The sequence below is a fragment of the Oscarella lobularis genome, chromosome 20 (assembly GCF_947507565.1).
Source record: "Oscarella lobularis chromosome 20, ooOscLobu1.1, whole genome shotgun sequence".
In the NCBI taxonomy this organism is placed as follows: Eukaryota; Metazoa; Porifera; class Homoscleromorpha; order Homosclerophorida; family Oscarellidae; genus Oscarella; species Oscarella lobularis.
The window spans coordinates 764,828-779,006 of record NC_089194.1 but is presented as its reverse complement, the minus strand read 5'-3'; the positions used below and the strand labels follow the sequence as shown (position 1 = coordinate 779,006).

General features: G+C 46.7%; 1 protein-coding gene across 1 annotated transcript; it reads left to right on the top strand.

Annotated features, from left to right (window-relative positions):
* The first annotated feature begins 3,829 nt into the window (after nucleotides 1-3,829).
* Nucleotides 3,830-4,447, top strand: LOC136199255 (splicing regulatory glutamine/lysine-rich protein 1-like). The gene is made up of 3 exons (XM_065989429.1): nucleotides 3,830-3,993; nucleotides 4,051-4,117; nucleotides 4,238-4,447. The coding sequence occupies exons 1-3, from the start codon at nucleotides 3,830-3,832 to the stop codon at nucleotides 4,445-4,447; spliced, it is 441 nt and encodes a 146-aa protein (XP_065845501.1).
* The last annotated feature ends 9,732 nt before the right edge of the window (nucleotides 4,448-14,179 follow it).

The following is a 14,179-nucleotide window of genomic DNA, read 5'->3' as shown; positions in this document are numbered from 1 at the left end:
ACATCCATCAAATATGACGTGGAGCCTTGATGGCATGATTTCAGTGCCGTACAGTGAAGAAAAACTACGCGGACACTTTTTTAACCACCTCAATATATTGCTAATCTGCTCTACTGCGTCTTGCACAAAGTACAAGTACCACTTAGACGGCTGGTCAATAAAAGAAAGAATACAATTTGGCGCTAACAACGCTCCAGTTCAAGTGCGTTTCCATTTACAGCTGTTGAAAGCAGCATCATTATTGTTAGCAAATGCAATTTTTATAACTTGACGTTTACGATGAGGGAAACAATAGTTGGTGAAGTTCAAAGCAAAGCCAAAGCTTATGTAACGTTTCAAAAAGCAAAAGTGTTTTTTCGCTGCGTTTTGCAGATTACTACTGTTTTCTAATATTTCCAAAACTAAAGTCAGAAGAAACCGTTCTTTTATCGCACTACGCAGGCGATAAAGTGCTTCCGGATCTGCAATTTGACGTCTTCTATCCTGTTAAGCAGAATTTGCGGCATTTTTCACGCTGTACTTTATCGGGAGTAAGTGAAGTGACTTCAGACTCGTTCTACGAGTACCTTATTGTTTTTGGAGGCGTAAAAGGCAGCCTGAACTTAGATGCACTACCTGAATCAGAGAATGACTTAAACGGAGAAATCTGGTACCTAAGCAATACCTTCATCCCTACCAATTGGAACAAGTTGAAATTGTCAAATTCAGATGCACCTAAATCAAGATTTTATCACAGCGCTTCCTCATTGCAGTTCACTTTAGACTTTAGGTCTGAGTCTCTTGCTGTGTACATATACGGTGGTTTGGGGTTTCGTAAACGGGAAACTAACAGTTTTCAATGACCTTTGGCAATTTGCACAACACGCTCTAGCAACCATTAAGTCGCACTTTTCAGGAACTTGGAGGTGGTCAAGAATTTTTCCAAGCCGAAATTCTAGAGCTTTTCCATCGATGTTTGAGCACACAGTAAGCTGGTTTCGACATTCTTCATCTTCCAGTCACATTGTGTTTGGTTGCAAGAGATCTCTTCCAGAAGAACATTGCAACAAGACAGGTGCATTTTTAATTACATTTGAAAACGGCTTGATTTGGAGAAAACTTCCGTCAAGAAACAATCAACCATGCGTTTGTGATAGCACGTTTCCAGCACGTTCACCAATTGTTTCCTGCTGCGGTAATTACAACTTATTTACTTCGGTTTACCTGTATAACTGGACGTATGATGACTTGTCATTATCTTCTCGCTACTGGCTTTCTTTTCTACAAAGTCAGGACAGCATTCTCCTTTCTCTCTATTACAAGACCGATAGAAATTACAATGAATTCAATGTCGGACTTTTCTTAGTGTCACATATTTATAGCAGAAAAACTCACCATAAGTACTACATAACACTATTATTTTGCCCGGACGGTTCGACAGGTTATCCCGATTGCGGATACTGCTCTGCAGGATCGTATTCGTTCAGAGACTCAATGTGTTTCAAATGCCCTTCCGGCTTGACTACAAAGACCAACGGATCGACGTCCATTTCAGACTGCATCAGGTGCTCGGAAAACAGCATCCAGCTTTGCCAACAGGGTACGTGCAGCGTGACACCTCGTAACACTATGAAATGCACGTGTTTTGACGGATACAATCAAGACAATGAAGGCTACTGCACGGTCAGTTCCAAAATTGCAATTACAACGCTGTATTCAGTTGGAACAATTTTCTTAATCGTGGTCACTAGTATATCATGTAAACTTTACAAATTACACCAAATCAAGAAGCGTAATGAAGCCAATTTAAAAAGTTTCGAAAACGTATGGAATATAGGATTTGAAGAAATTAAATTTGACAAACGATTGGATACAGAGATCACAGGAGCCTACGGGGAGGTGCACCGCAGTACATACAGACAAATAGTAGTGGCCATCAAACAACTCCAGTACTATCAAATACAGATCACAAAGCGCAGTCGAGCTGAATTTGTACGAGAAATTGAAGTAATGAAAACGATTCGTCATCCAAATGTCGTCATGTTTTTCGGAGGTGGAACGTTTCGAGATGGAACACCTTTTCTCGTCATGGAACTAATGCATAGGGGATCATTGACTGCTATTCTACACAACAACGCAATTACTTTAGAAAGCGAGACAAAGTTCTCTTTCGCTTTGGATGGAGCAAGAGGAATGAACTATTTTCACTAGATGAAGCCTCCTCGGGTTCACCGTGAGCGCTAACCTGCTCGTCAGTTTAGATTGGATTGTTTGTGTTGCTGATTTTGGCTCTGCACGACTGGTGGAATCTTCGAAAGAAGCGCCTTCTCGTAGAAAGGATCAAGGACAGCGTGGAAGAAGAGCCTCAGTAACAGATATTAATATTGAACCGCTGATAGATAGTCAACGCAGTGCGATGACTCTGAAAGTTGGCACGATGCAATGGCTTGCCCCAGAGGTGCTATCACGCAAGCCGTATGGAGCCTCTGTCGACGTATACAGGTAAACGAGATATAAGACGTTTTCCAGGTAGGCCCGTGAACTTCTCTCTAGTTACGGAATTGTTATGTGGGAGATATGGACAAGGAAAGTACCTCACTCTGACAGCGGTTTTAGATTTCCTTCCGAACTGAAGGCGGCTGTCATAGAAGGATATCGACCAATAATACCCGATGACTGTCCATGCAGAGACCTATGCAGAAATCATTAAAAGTGCTGTGCTCCAGACGGCAAAAATCGACCACGGTTCTCCGAGGTCGAGAGGTCAATTGATGTTTTAGTACCTTCTGAATACGACATTGAAGAAAACATGAAGAGTTCTTCTATACAGGAGAGAGACGAATAGAAGATCGTCGAAAACCACTCGAAACCGAACCGCGCAATGCACGGTCGCTAATCGATTGTATTAGCGTCAGCTAGTCGAAAAGACGATATAGACCGGGGAGTCTGGGCCGTAATCTTCGCGCGCGTACACGGGGGCGAGTATTCTCCTACGCACTTCTGCTTTTGATTGTCTTTTTTCGCGATTCTCCTTTTATTTGCTATGGAGCAGTGTTTCGACCCGTACAAAAAAAGTCATGTGCACTCACGAGTATCTCATGATGTTCTTGTGGATTCAAGTGAGAATATACCACGTGAAATTTGGGACCACCTCATGATTGACATTTTCACGAGACTCGCTGTCATGAGCACCTTCATGAGAAGTCCCACTCATGAAAACGTTTCATGCGTATCTATAACGAGTGTTGCGATGTAAATTTTGTTTTTTTTATAGTTTTATATGAGTACACTACACCGATAAATAGTACTTTGAAGAACGTCAGGTTTACCGCTGAATGCTACTACTCTTCTTTGTTATCGCTTGAACCGGTTTTCTTGAACATGGACTTGGCATCGAGGAAAACTCGATTCAGGCTTCTTCTCATTTCTGTGTCCGACCACGGCTTGCTTGGATAGACACTTTCAACAAGACCTGAAATTAGATATAAGATTCTGAAGTATGTGAAAAATCCTGTTTACTCACCAACAAATACATTGTACTTTTCCTCGTCTGCCAATTAAGGGTTTCTGATCTTTTCCATTCTTGGATTTAGTAAGCCGCAGGTTCTAAGCTAGTCTTCAGTGAATATCTCTGGAGCAAGCTTTCTCGCCTGGCATTCCTTCGCTAGCAGAAACCCCTGTCGCAGCACCCAAACCGTACCAAAAGTTATGAACTAGATAATGATGGCTTGGATAGCCATCATGAGGAGCCTCCCACCGCTGTTACCGTTTTAAATCAATAAATAAAACACATGTCTAAACTTTCATTGTTACGTCACGCATAGATATCTATTGTCATAGCGCGCAAAAAATGTCGACACCTGAAAAAGCGACGGAAGGAACGGGCGGCGCTGGCCGTGGCCGTGGAGGCGGCGAAGACGACAACGTCGACCGCGGTCGCGGCCGTGGCCGTGGCCAAGGTCGACGTGGTCGCAATCGCCGCGGAAGCGGTCGCGGTCGGCGTCGTCCCGAAAAGTAAGACTTCGCGATCACTCGCGAAAGAATAAATTTAATATTTAATTTTTTCTTTAGTGACTTCTTCGATCGTGCGATCGAGCCGCCATGGTGGATCGCTAGATATAGTGATCCCACAATGGCGGTTCCTCCGCCCGAGCGGAGGAGGTGAAGAAATGCTGGCCTCCGTCCTGGACGTCATTCAGGGCGGTGGCCAGCGTCGCCAGCGCAAGCGAATGATGGAGGGGGCGAGGGCATGCAAAAGGAGGAAGAGGACGAGAAGAATAAGGTGGAAGAGAAGATCGAAGAGAAGAGGGAAGAGAACAAGGAGGAGAGGAAGGAAGAGAACAAGGGGGAGAAGGAAGAGAAGAAGGAGATGGAACAGAAGAAGGAACTGGAGGAGGAAAAGATGGAAGAAGGAGAGAAGGAGGAGGAGGAGATGGACGAAGGGGGAATTTTAGATAGAGAGGACTAATTATGTATGTGATTAGCAAGTATATCTATATATATTGCTTATTTGTGTTTTAATCTTATGTCTGTAATAATATGTCTTGAATAAACATGCTGTAATCTGCTCACTTGGCTCACTTCGCTAATCTTTTCCCATAGGAGGTAGCTTGCTATCGACATGTCTCCATTGATTGATTTTTTGACGGACTGATTGATTGATGGATTTTTTGACTGATTGATTGTTTGATTGATTTTTTGACTAATTGATTGTATGATTTTTTGACTGTAAAAAGCATGTTTCATATTACTACGTATTTTATATATTTTCCTAACCTTGATTTGCAGTTTTAAAAAAGCTTTAGCCATTGACTTTGACTAATCTTTTAGCATTTCATAGGCCGCAAAGATTTGTAGAATTTTTTGACGTAAAAAATGTTTTAAAAATTTGTCTTATTATAGGAGAGATTCCATTGGAATGCCTTCTCTTACCTGCCGACGTAGCTATGGTTCTTTGGCCATCAGCAGGCTAGCTTCATTAGCTGCTAAAGAAGAGCACAACAGCTTTGGCTTGTCGCACGCTTTTGAACTTTTGCGTGGAGAAGCCAAAGCAAACTCACTTTGATCGATGGGTACAATCAGATCAAAGTGGCTTCTATAATGTTGTATCTCTATTCTGTTCACGGGCAGCCTAATTAGCGCCGGAACAGTTATATCAAACCTCGGTTTGTATGTATTCCACGTCCACTCTTTACCCATCCATGTAAACACACTGACGTCAATTTGAAAAAGTGTTGCAGTTGCGTGGATTTCGGCTTGGGTTGCCCAAGCTCCTTCTTGTCGTAGCTTTGAAATGTGAGCTTCATAGTTTGTGTTGCAGCAAAACATTTCAAAGACAGACTGGTATTCTGCCATGAAATTGACAATCTGTAACCGAAGTGGCAAATGGCGATCTTCGGTTCCAAATGCTGCTTTCGACACTGTTCGAAAGTAGCAGTTTCCGTCTCCTACTATCGATTCTCGCTTGCGCCCTATTTGAAGCAGAAACGGATTCGGAGACGGTGGAGTAGTGGTGCGGCGTTTCTTTGCAGCCGGTGGCAACGGCACACTTGTGCGGGCACGACTCGCACGTTTGCCTTTAGGTTTTTTAGCAGGGGCTTTTTTAGCCGCTGTCTTAGTCACTTTGACGGTATTATTATCATCAATTTTGTCGGTGGCATTGTCATTGTCAACGATCATTTTTTTGCTGTATGTATGATCGCTATGCTCTTCTTTGTCAATTCCTGATTCGTTTTCCAGATGTTTAAAAAACTCTTTATTATCATCTGGAACAGTATCGTTGGTACTTGCGGCCAACGACTGAAATGTTTTTTCAGTACGCCTAGCTAGACCGTCTAGGCGCTTGTCTTTATTCAATCGCTGTTTATAGCTTTTTGATTTGCTCAAAATAGAAATTCGAGCGTAATCAAAGCCTTGAATTAGGCAATGATTAATATGCCGCACTCTGGAAAATCCCACGTACGTTATTCCAGGTGCAAATTTGCGCTGGCCTATGTCAATAACAGCACGATCTAGTGTGAGACCTTGCGATTTGTGCACGGTGACAGCCCATGCCAATTGAATGGGTAGCTGTCGCCGCTTGCATGAACTCTTTCTATTGCCTGTTGAACTGGGCCATGTGCGCTCGATTGGGCATATGGGAACGCAGCGTTCTCCGCCCCATGTTGGGCCGTCGTATTTGTCCATTTGAACTACGACAGCTGTTGGAAGTGCTGGCGGTTTTGCACCGGGTTGGTACAAAATTGCCACTACGTATCCCATTGATCCGTTGACCAAGCCCATGTCGGTCCAGAGATTCGATGAGAGCATAACGTGCGCGCCTTCGCAAAGACGAACGCGTGCGTACAGTCCGCCAGCGTCTTCTTCATTGGCATTTTTCTCCTCGGTGCAGTTGTGGTCGGCGTTAATAACAGCCACCGGTTTTTTTGAATTCTTCAAGAAATTGAAGTTGAACTCAGCTACATTCTCTCTGCACGAAAATAGCCGAACAGCATCGCGGAAAGACGTCTTTACGTCTCCCTGCTGATCGTGCCGTGCAAAGTTACGTGACATATACAGATCGTTCCAGTCCTCGTACGACGGGCAACCGTCGCAAAGCCTTTGCAGGGCGTCGCGAAACTTTATCTGTAGCTCGTCGCTACCGGACTGACGAATGATTTTCGTCAGCTGTACGACAACGTCAAACGTCATATGAATACAGCTGACGGCCTTGATTAGTCGCGGATCCTTTGGTTGCCGCGCTCCGGTACAAAGGAGAGTCACCAACCGGTGGCAACTGTCCCATGTCTCCGAAAAAAATTAGAGATATTCCACCAAACGACTTGCAAGCTCCCTGCGGGAGCGCTTGGAAGAGGCGCCGGTGGTTGAGTGACGGCTCATGCCGTCCCACCATCGACATTTCGTCGATGATCAAATATCGTACGTCTTCGAACCTCTCTTGCAGGTCTGTAAGATAAGGTCCTAGAACGTCCGAAAATGACGTTTTCTGCAAAGGAATGCGTAGAAGCGAGTGGAGCGTTTGTCCACCAATATTAAATGCTGCAACAACCGTAGGTGCAGCAAGTATGCATTCGCTTCCAAGCATTTCCTTTATGCAATTTATTAGATATGACTTTCCGGTTCCAGCGGAACCGTTCATTCGAAGCGGCTTGCATTCGAAGCCGCTTTTTGTCAACTCGTGGTGGCTGCGAACAATATCGTACACTAATTTCTGATTCGCTTGAAGAAGGCTCGAATCGGCAGCCGCAACGAGATCCTTTTTAGATGAAGTGCTTTTTTGCGCGCTTCCGTCACAAATTTTGGAGCCTCTGACAACGGTGGAAACTGCGCAAATTTTTCCGACTAGTTGTTTTTGGATACCGTGGTCACGTGCTACATTTGCCCCAAAATGTGCAGTCGGTTTTGACCCCTCTGCAGAGAACAAAGAGTAATTTGGGTATGGTCGTTGTTCGCCAGACGCGCACTTCCGGTAAGGTGAATGACTTCCGCATAAGGCGACAACGAGTTCTTGAAGCACTCGTAAACTTGAAAAGAAACAACAAGTATTACGAGAACATAGAGATAGATTCCGAGGCATTAGAAGCTCTTCCTGAAGATGAAGAACTAAAAGATTTTCATGTGAATAGAATACCTGAAACACATAATGCGGTATAAAGACGGGCGTTTTGCTCGGCATCCGCGTTTCAGGTATTTTGCTCTGAATACAATGATGAGGTGGCAGGAGTTAGAAACAGCCAGGGTTTTTGTCAAACAAAATCCGAGCGATGCAGCCCTCACCGTTGAGGAACTCCGAGAGATGACGAAAACGTCAGAAAAAGCTCCTCATTTTCAAAACAAAGTTGTCCACTTTGACAAAAGTCTGCACGGTACGAAACAGTACTGAAACATGCAGAAGAAAAATCTTTTTGCCATAATGGAAAAAGTCGGTTTGCCAAGCTGCTTCTTTACTTTGAGCGCAGCCGATTTGCATTGGCCCGAGTTTTTCAATTTGGCAGTGCATTATAGTCCAGATAAAACGGCAGAGCAATTGCATGCAGAGCATAGAGATCGAAACGAGACTCTGAACAGCAATCCCATGCTAGCCGACTGGCTATTTACTAAACGAGCCACTGACTATTTGCATAATATTATGGCAAACGTCTACTGCAATACAGACTATTGGGCTCGCATAGAATACCAGCATCGTTTCAGTGCTCACATGCACGGAATCGGTTGGATTCGGGATGCTCCTGATTGCGAAGAGATAACTCGTCGCATAAAGGATTACCCCGAGTTTCAACTTGGTAAAGACGATGAACCAAACGAAGAGAGAATGAAAGAGATTCTACGCGAAGAAGGTCGAGAAATTATCGACTTTGCCGATTGGCTTGTGTCGACAATAAATCCTTCTTTCGACGAAGAAGGCAAAAGAGAAATGCCGCAAACAAAGACAGGCAATCATCCGTGCCATGAAAAGTGGGCCGACATTAGCGATCATGACACGGATTACAAGCGTCTTATGGCCACTGTTGATCGCCATACAGAGTACAAGCAAACAACTTGCCTTAAAACAAATTTTATTGGAGAGTTGTTGTGTTGCTTCAAGTTTCCAAAACCGCTGAGGAAAGAAACGACACTGGAAATTTCTCCTTTTGGATAACCGGAATAACATACAGAGGCGGAGGTAACACACAAGCGCAACGATCCTCGCGTAAACAGTCACAATCGCTTCCAGCTGGAAGGTTGGCGAGCGAATGTTGACATGCAAGTTATCGTCAGCCCATACGCTGTTGGTGAGTATATCGCAAAATACGCAACAAAAAGCGAGCCGCAATCAGCAACGCTGAAGGACACGTTTAAGGTGATTACCGAGTCAATGTCCACAGACGATCTGGCTCGAAAGGCCGTTCCTAATGAAACCGTTGGCGAGCGCGACTATTCAGCGCAGGAAACTTGCCATCTAATTATGGGCGAAAAGCTGGTGACATCTACTCGCGAATTCAAAACACTCTTTTAGAGAATAAGCGTGAAGTCAATCCGCCTGCAAAGCCAGGGCGAACTGCAACGCTTCCAACAGTAATAGAAGAGTACATGAGACGTTCGGTAGAAGTTGAAGACGTTTGTCTACTGGACTACGTCTCCGACTACTATATAAACGCAAAGGGTAAAACAGTGCGCAGAAAAAAGTCTATAGTCGTTCGTGTAGCACCGCGAATCCTTTGCAATAAGTCAAACAAGGAACAGTACGAAAAGTACTGTTACTACCAGTTGATGAAATTCGAACCTTTTCGTAAGCTAGACGGTTTGACTATCGAAGAAGAGGAAGAAGCCGAGAATGAGATTACCGATACAGACGGTGAAACAATTCCTCTGCCTTCTACAAAAGCTTTCAAAAAGTTCATTCGAACGGCCAGCAAAAAGTTGGTCAATAGAATTGAACTGATGGAAGATATTGAATCATTAGCCAATATTCAAATGCCTTTTGAAGAGGCAGAGGAAGATCCAAATAAGGCACAGAAAGACGAAGAGAAAGATCTTGGGCAGAAAAAGATCCGAGATCAAGATGACTGGATGAAATTGTGCCGTCCTCCCAATTCATCAGATGACTTTGACGAGGACGACACAAGAGATTCCGAATTTAATTGGTCTCCTAAAAATATTACTTTCAGTTTCTTATATACCTTTGGCGAGAAAAATATAACCAACACAGGACATTAATGTAATTTAAAAGTTACTTGTATACACAGTAAGACAACAATAGATAAACATCTAGCTCAATCAAAAACCGCCATTCTACAAGTCATGAGCTATAACTTTAAAAAGGAAATAAACTAAGACATCGAAGGCAGGGCGAATCGATAGTAGCCTACGTCGCGAAACTACGCAAATTGGCTGAACGCTGTGAGTTCCACGATGTCGCAGAGGAGCTGTGCGACCAGCTCGTGGTTGGAGTGAACGACCACAAAATTCGTAGCAAGCTACTCGCGGAAAAGAAGTTGACTTTTGAGTCAGCGTTTGAGATCGCGCGTTCCACGGAAGTAGCCGAGATGCAATCACACGAAATGCAAGGAACACCAGACGAATCGGCTCATGCAGTGAGTACTGCAGCCGCGGAAAGCGCCGCGTTCAACGCGCAACAACGGAAATGTTACCGTTGTAACGGAAACCATTCGCCCGCCACGTGTCGTTTTGCTTCATACACCTGCCACGAGTGCGGTAAATTGGGTCACGTTGCTCGTGCTTGCCGCAGTCGCCAACCGGCAACTCCCAAGGAGAAGAAAGGTACCAAGGAGTCGCTCAAAGCGAAGAAGGCACATAAAGTGTCGGAGGCACAAATGAAAGAGGAGGACAGCGATTCGGCGGAGGAATCGTTCCGGATTAACTTTTGCACAAAAGGTTCCCGAGAGGCGCCATTTATGGTGCCATTAAAAATTGATGGCAAGCCGTGCTCGTTTGAGTTGGACACTGGCGCAGGCGTGTCCTTGATAGGAGAAGTAGAGTTTCGAAAACTGTGGTCGCGACGGAGCGCCCCGGCGTTACGGCGTGGCCGGGTAACGCTGTCGACTTACACGAAAGACCCAATTCCGGTTCTCGGGGAATGCGACGTACGAGTGAGGTACGAAGGTCAGCGAAAGCAGTTGACCCTGATTGTCGTGAAAGGTGAGGGGCCGAGCCTGATGAGACGCAACTGGCTCACGCAATTTCAGTTGGACTGGCCCCGTCTGGCAGCATATTAGACAGCATCGGTCAATGCGTGTTTGGCAACGAGTGGGCTGCCGATCGTAACGAAATTTTCTTAGGTTTTTGGCAACGGACTAGAAGCAAAAATTCGAGTCAAGTCAGGCGCCACACCGCGGTTCTGCAAACCGCGGGCGGTTCCATACGCACGTCGAACGCAAGTGGAAAACGAAATTTGGCGCTTAGAACAACAAGGCGTCATAGAACAAGTGCAGTTTTCCGATTGGGCAGCTCCGATAGTGGCGGCACTCAAAAAAGGAAGCGAGTTGCGAGTTTGCGGTGATAACAGCCTCACGGTCAATCCGGTAATTGTTCCAGACTCGTACCCGCTTCCTCGCATTGATGATTTGCTAGCGTCCCTCGCTGGTGGGGAGTCGTTCACGAAGCTAGATCTTAGCAGCGCTTACCAGCAGGTGGAACTCGACGAGGAATCTAAAAAGCTGTTGACGGTTAATACGCCGTGGGGCCTTTTTCGGTACAATCGGCTGCCTTTTGGCGTTTCGGTAGCCCCGGCCATTTTTCAACGAACGAATCATGGACAATTTGCTGCAAGGCGTACCGGGAACCGTCGTGTATCTCGATGATATATTGGTGACAGGGAAGTCCCGCGAGGAGCATCTTCGCAACCTGGAACTCGTGTTAGGCCGTCTGGCGGCGGCCGGCTTGCGTTTGAAAACATCCAAATGCGCGTTTTTCGCTCCGGTGGTGAAATACTTAGGGCATAAAATTGATAAAGAGGGACTCCATCCGACCGATGAAAAGGTCGCAGCAGTCACGCACGCACCGGCCCCCAGAATGTCGCGCAGCTCAAAGCGTATTTGGGTTTGGTCAACTATTATGGAAAATTCATCCGGCACTTGGCGACGAAGCTGGCTCCGCTGTATCGTCTACTTGAAAAAGGAACTCAGTGGAAATGGGGTGAGCGCGAAGTTCAGGCTTTTGCGGACTCAAAGAAAGCTCTGACGTCGGACTGCGTTTTAGCACACTATGATCTAGCATTACCGTTGACCTTGGCTTGCGATGCGTCACCGGTGGGAGTTGGAGCCGTTTTGTCACACGTTTGGCCTGACGGGAGGGAACAACCCGTGGCGTATGCATCGCAATCGTTATCGGCGCGGGAGCGGCGATATTCGCAGCTCGACAAGGAAGGTGCGGCGGTGGTTTTTGGGCTAAAGAAGTTCTACATGTTTCTGGCTGGACGACCCTTTACGATCTTTACGGATCACAAGCCGTTATTGACATTATTCGGTCCGGATAAAGGAACCCCGCTGCTGGGCTCAGCCGCGGATCTTAAGATGGTCGGCTAAGCTCAAGGCGTTTCAGTATACGCTAAAGTACCGCCCTGGGGCGGCAAACGGAAATGCGGACGGATTGAGCAGGCTACCCTTGGACGACATTGCTGAAAAACCAGAGTCACCTATATAGGCAGTCTTGTCCCTACGTGCTTTGGAACTGACGGCAACGGAATCACCCATCGTGGTGTCGGATATTGAAAAAATGACAACGTCGGACCCAACCCTGCGACTGGTGCGATCCTTCGCAGGAAATGGATGGCCGGAGAGAAAGCCTGCGGAAGTATCGGAGAGTTTTTGGTCACGCCGTTCAGAGTTGAGCGCAGAGGACGGATGCTTACTCTGGGGTGAACGATTGGTAGTACCAAGTCAAGCGCGATCCCGCGTATTGGGCATGCTACATGAAGGGCACCCAGGAGTCGTAGGCATGAAGTGTTTGGCACGCAGCTATGTTTGGTGGCCGGGTTGTGACACGGATATAGGAGCAACAGTGAGGGGATGTGAGGCATGCGAACAAAATTTGAATGCGCCTGCGGCGGCGCCACTTCATCCCTGGAAATGGCCCGAGAGACCATGGGGACGACTTCATTTAGACTTTGCAGGACCCTTTCTAGGAAAAATGTTTCTGATCGTAGTGGATGCCCACTCCAAGTGGTTAGAAGTAGAGCCCATGCTGTCAACGACATCCGCGGTAACAATTGGAAAGCTACGAAAGATCTTCGCCACCCATGGTCTACCAGAAATGATTGTCACGGACAACGGACCACAATTTATCAGCGAGGAATTCCGGTCTTATCTGCGGTCAAACGGCATTCGGCATGCAACGTCGGCACCGTATCACCCGGCATCAAATGGCATGGCAAAGAGAGCAGTGCAAATTTTTAAGAAGAGAATGCGGAAAATGGATAAGGAGAAATTGTCCCTTGAAGAGAAGCTGGCAAAAGTTCTGTTTTCTTATCGGGCTACTCCCCAATCCACCACGGGACTATCACCCGCGGAATTGCTGTATGGCGCCGCCTTCGAGGAAAACTGGATCTGCTGAAACCCGACGTAGCGGCACGTGTTTGCCAACAACAGGCCAGACAAAAAGGATATCATGATTACACGCGGCTGCGCGAGGGTTTGCCTTGGGTCAACGAGTTTGGGTGCGGCAACACTCTGGACCGTGGGAACCCGGAGTGGTGGTCACTGTATCCGGTCCCGTCTCGCTGGTGGTGGAGATGAGCGATCACCGCAGACTACGGTGTCACGCGGATCAGGTGAGGGTCCGATACTCGGAGGCCGTGCCGCCATCGCCGGCACCGGTATCGCCAGTTTCTAAAACGGGGTCACGAGTCGAACATCGTGCCGACACTGGACCAGACAACGACATTCGAGCAGATCGGTCCGGTTTACCAACCTTACCGGCAGAAGAGAGGGAAAGGTTGTTAGGACCACCCCCGTTGGCTGAGCCGGAGGCCACGCCTCAGTCAACGTCAACGGCGGCGCTGGAATCTCTGCAGCCAGGAGACACAGCCACGAGCACACCTGCGGGTACCAACGACAGTCCCGCGAGGAATGAGAACCAGGGCGGGGATTCAACGGCGGATAATTCTTCGACGTCACCGCGGCAGCGTTCGTCGCGCGTAGCGCCGTCTTCTCCGGAAGCTACTACACCGCCACTGCGAAGGTCGTCGCGAGTTTCTAAACCACCACAACGCCTGGACCTTTGACCAGGGAGGTCGACGACGAAGATTCTTGTTTGACACTTTCACTGACGAATCATTTTTTTTTCTGGGCATGGTGTTAGGGGCAGTTGGGCCGGGCAAAGTAACTTAGGTGGGGGAGAGTGTGATGTACGGGGTTGGGTTTGATTTCAATAGACTGTGAAGTAAGCAGCCACGCTACAAATTCCGTAACTAAATGGAAAATTTATAGGTTTTCCCTACGGTTTACTTTGTCGTTTACCTGTATACATCGACAGACGCTACATAGGGTTTGCGTGCCAGCACCTCTGGGGCGAGCCATTGCATTGTGCCAACTTCCAGAATCATAACCGTTCGTTGATTGTCTAGTAGCGGCTCACTTTCTTCATCTGCTCTTATAATATATGAGCCCCCTTCCGCGTCGTCTTTGATCTTTTCTGCGAGAAGGTGCTTTCTTCCACGAATCCACCAGCCTTGCAGAGCCGAAATCAGCTACACGAACTGTCC

Coding starts and splice junctions, on each gene's coding strand:
- LOC136199255 (XM_065989429.1), top strand. CDS start 3,830: ATGTCGACACCTGAAAAAGCGACGGAAGGAACGGGCGGCGCTGGCCGT. Junction 3,994..4,050: donor GGTCGGCGTCGTCCCGAAAA/GTAAGACTTCGC, acceptor TTTTTTCTTTAG/TGACTTCTTCGATCGTGCGA. Junction 4,118..4,237: donor ATAGTGATCCCACAATGGCG/GTTCCTCCGCCC, acceptor GGCATGCAAAAG/GAGGAAGAGGACGAGAAGAA.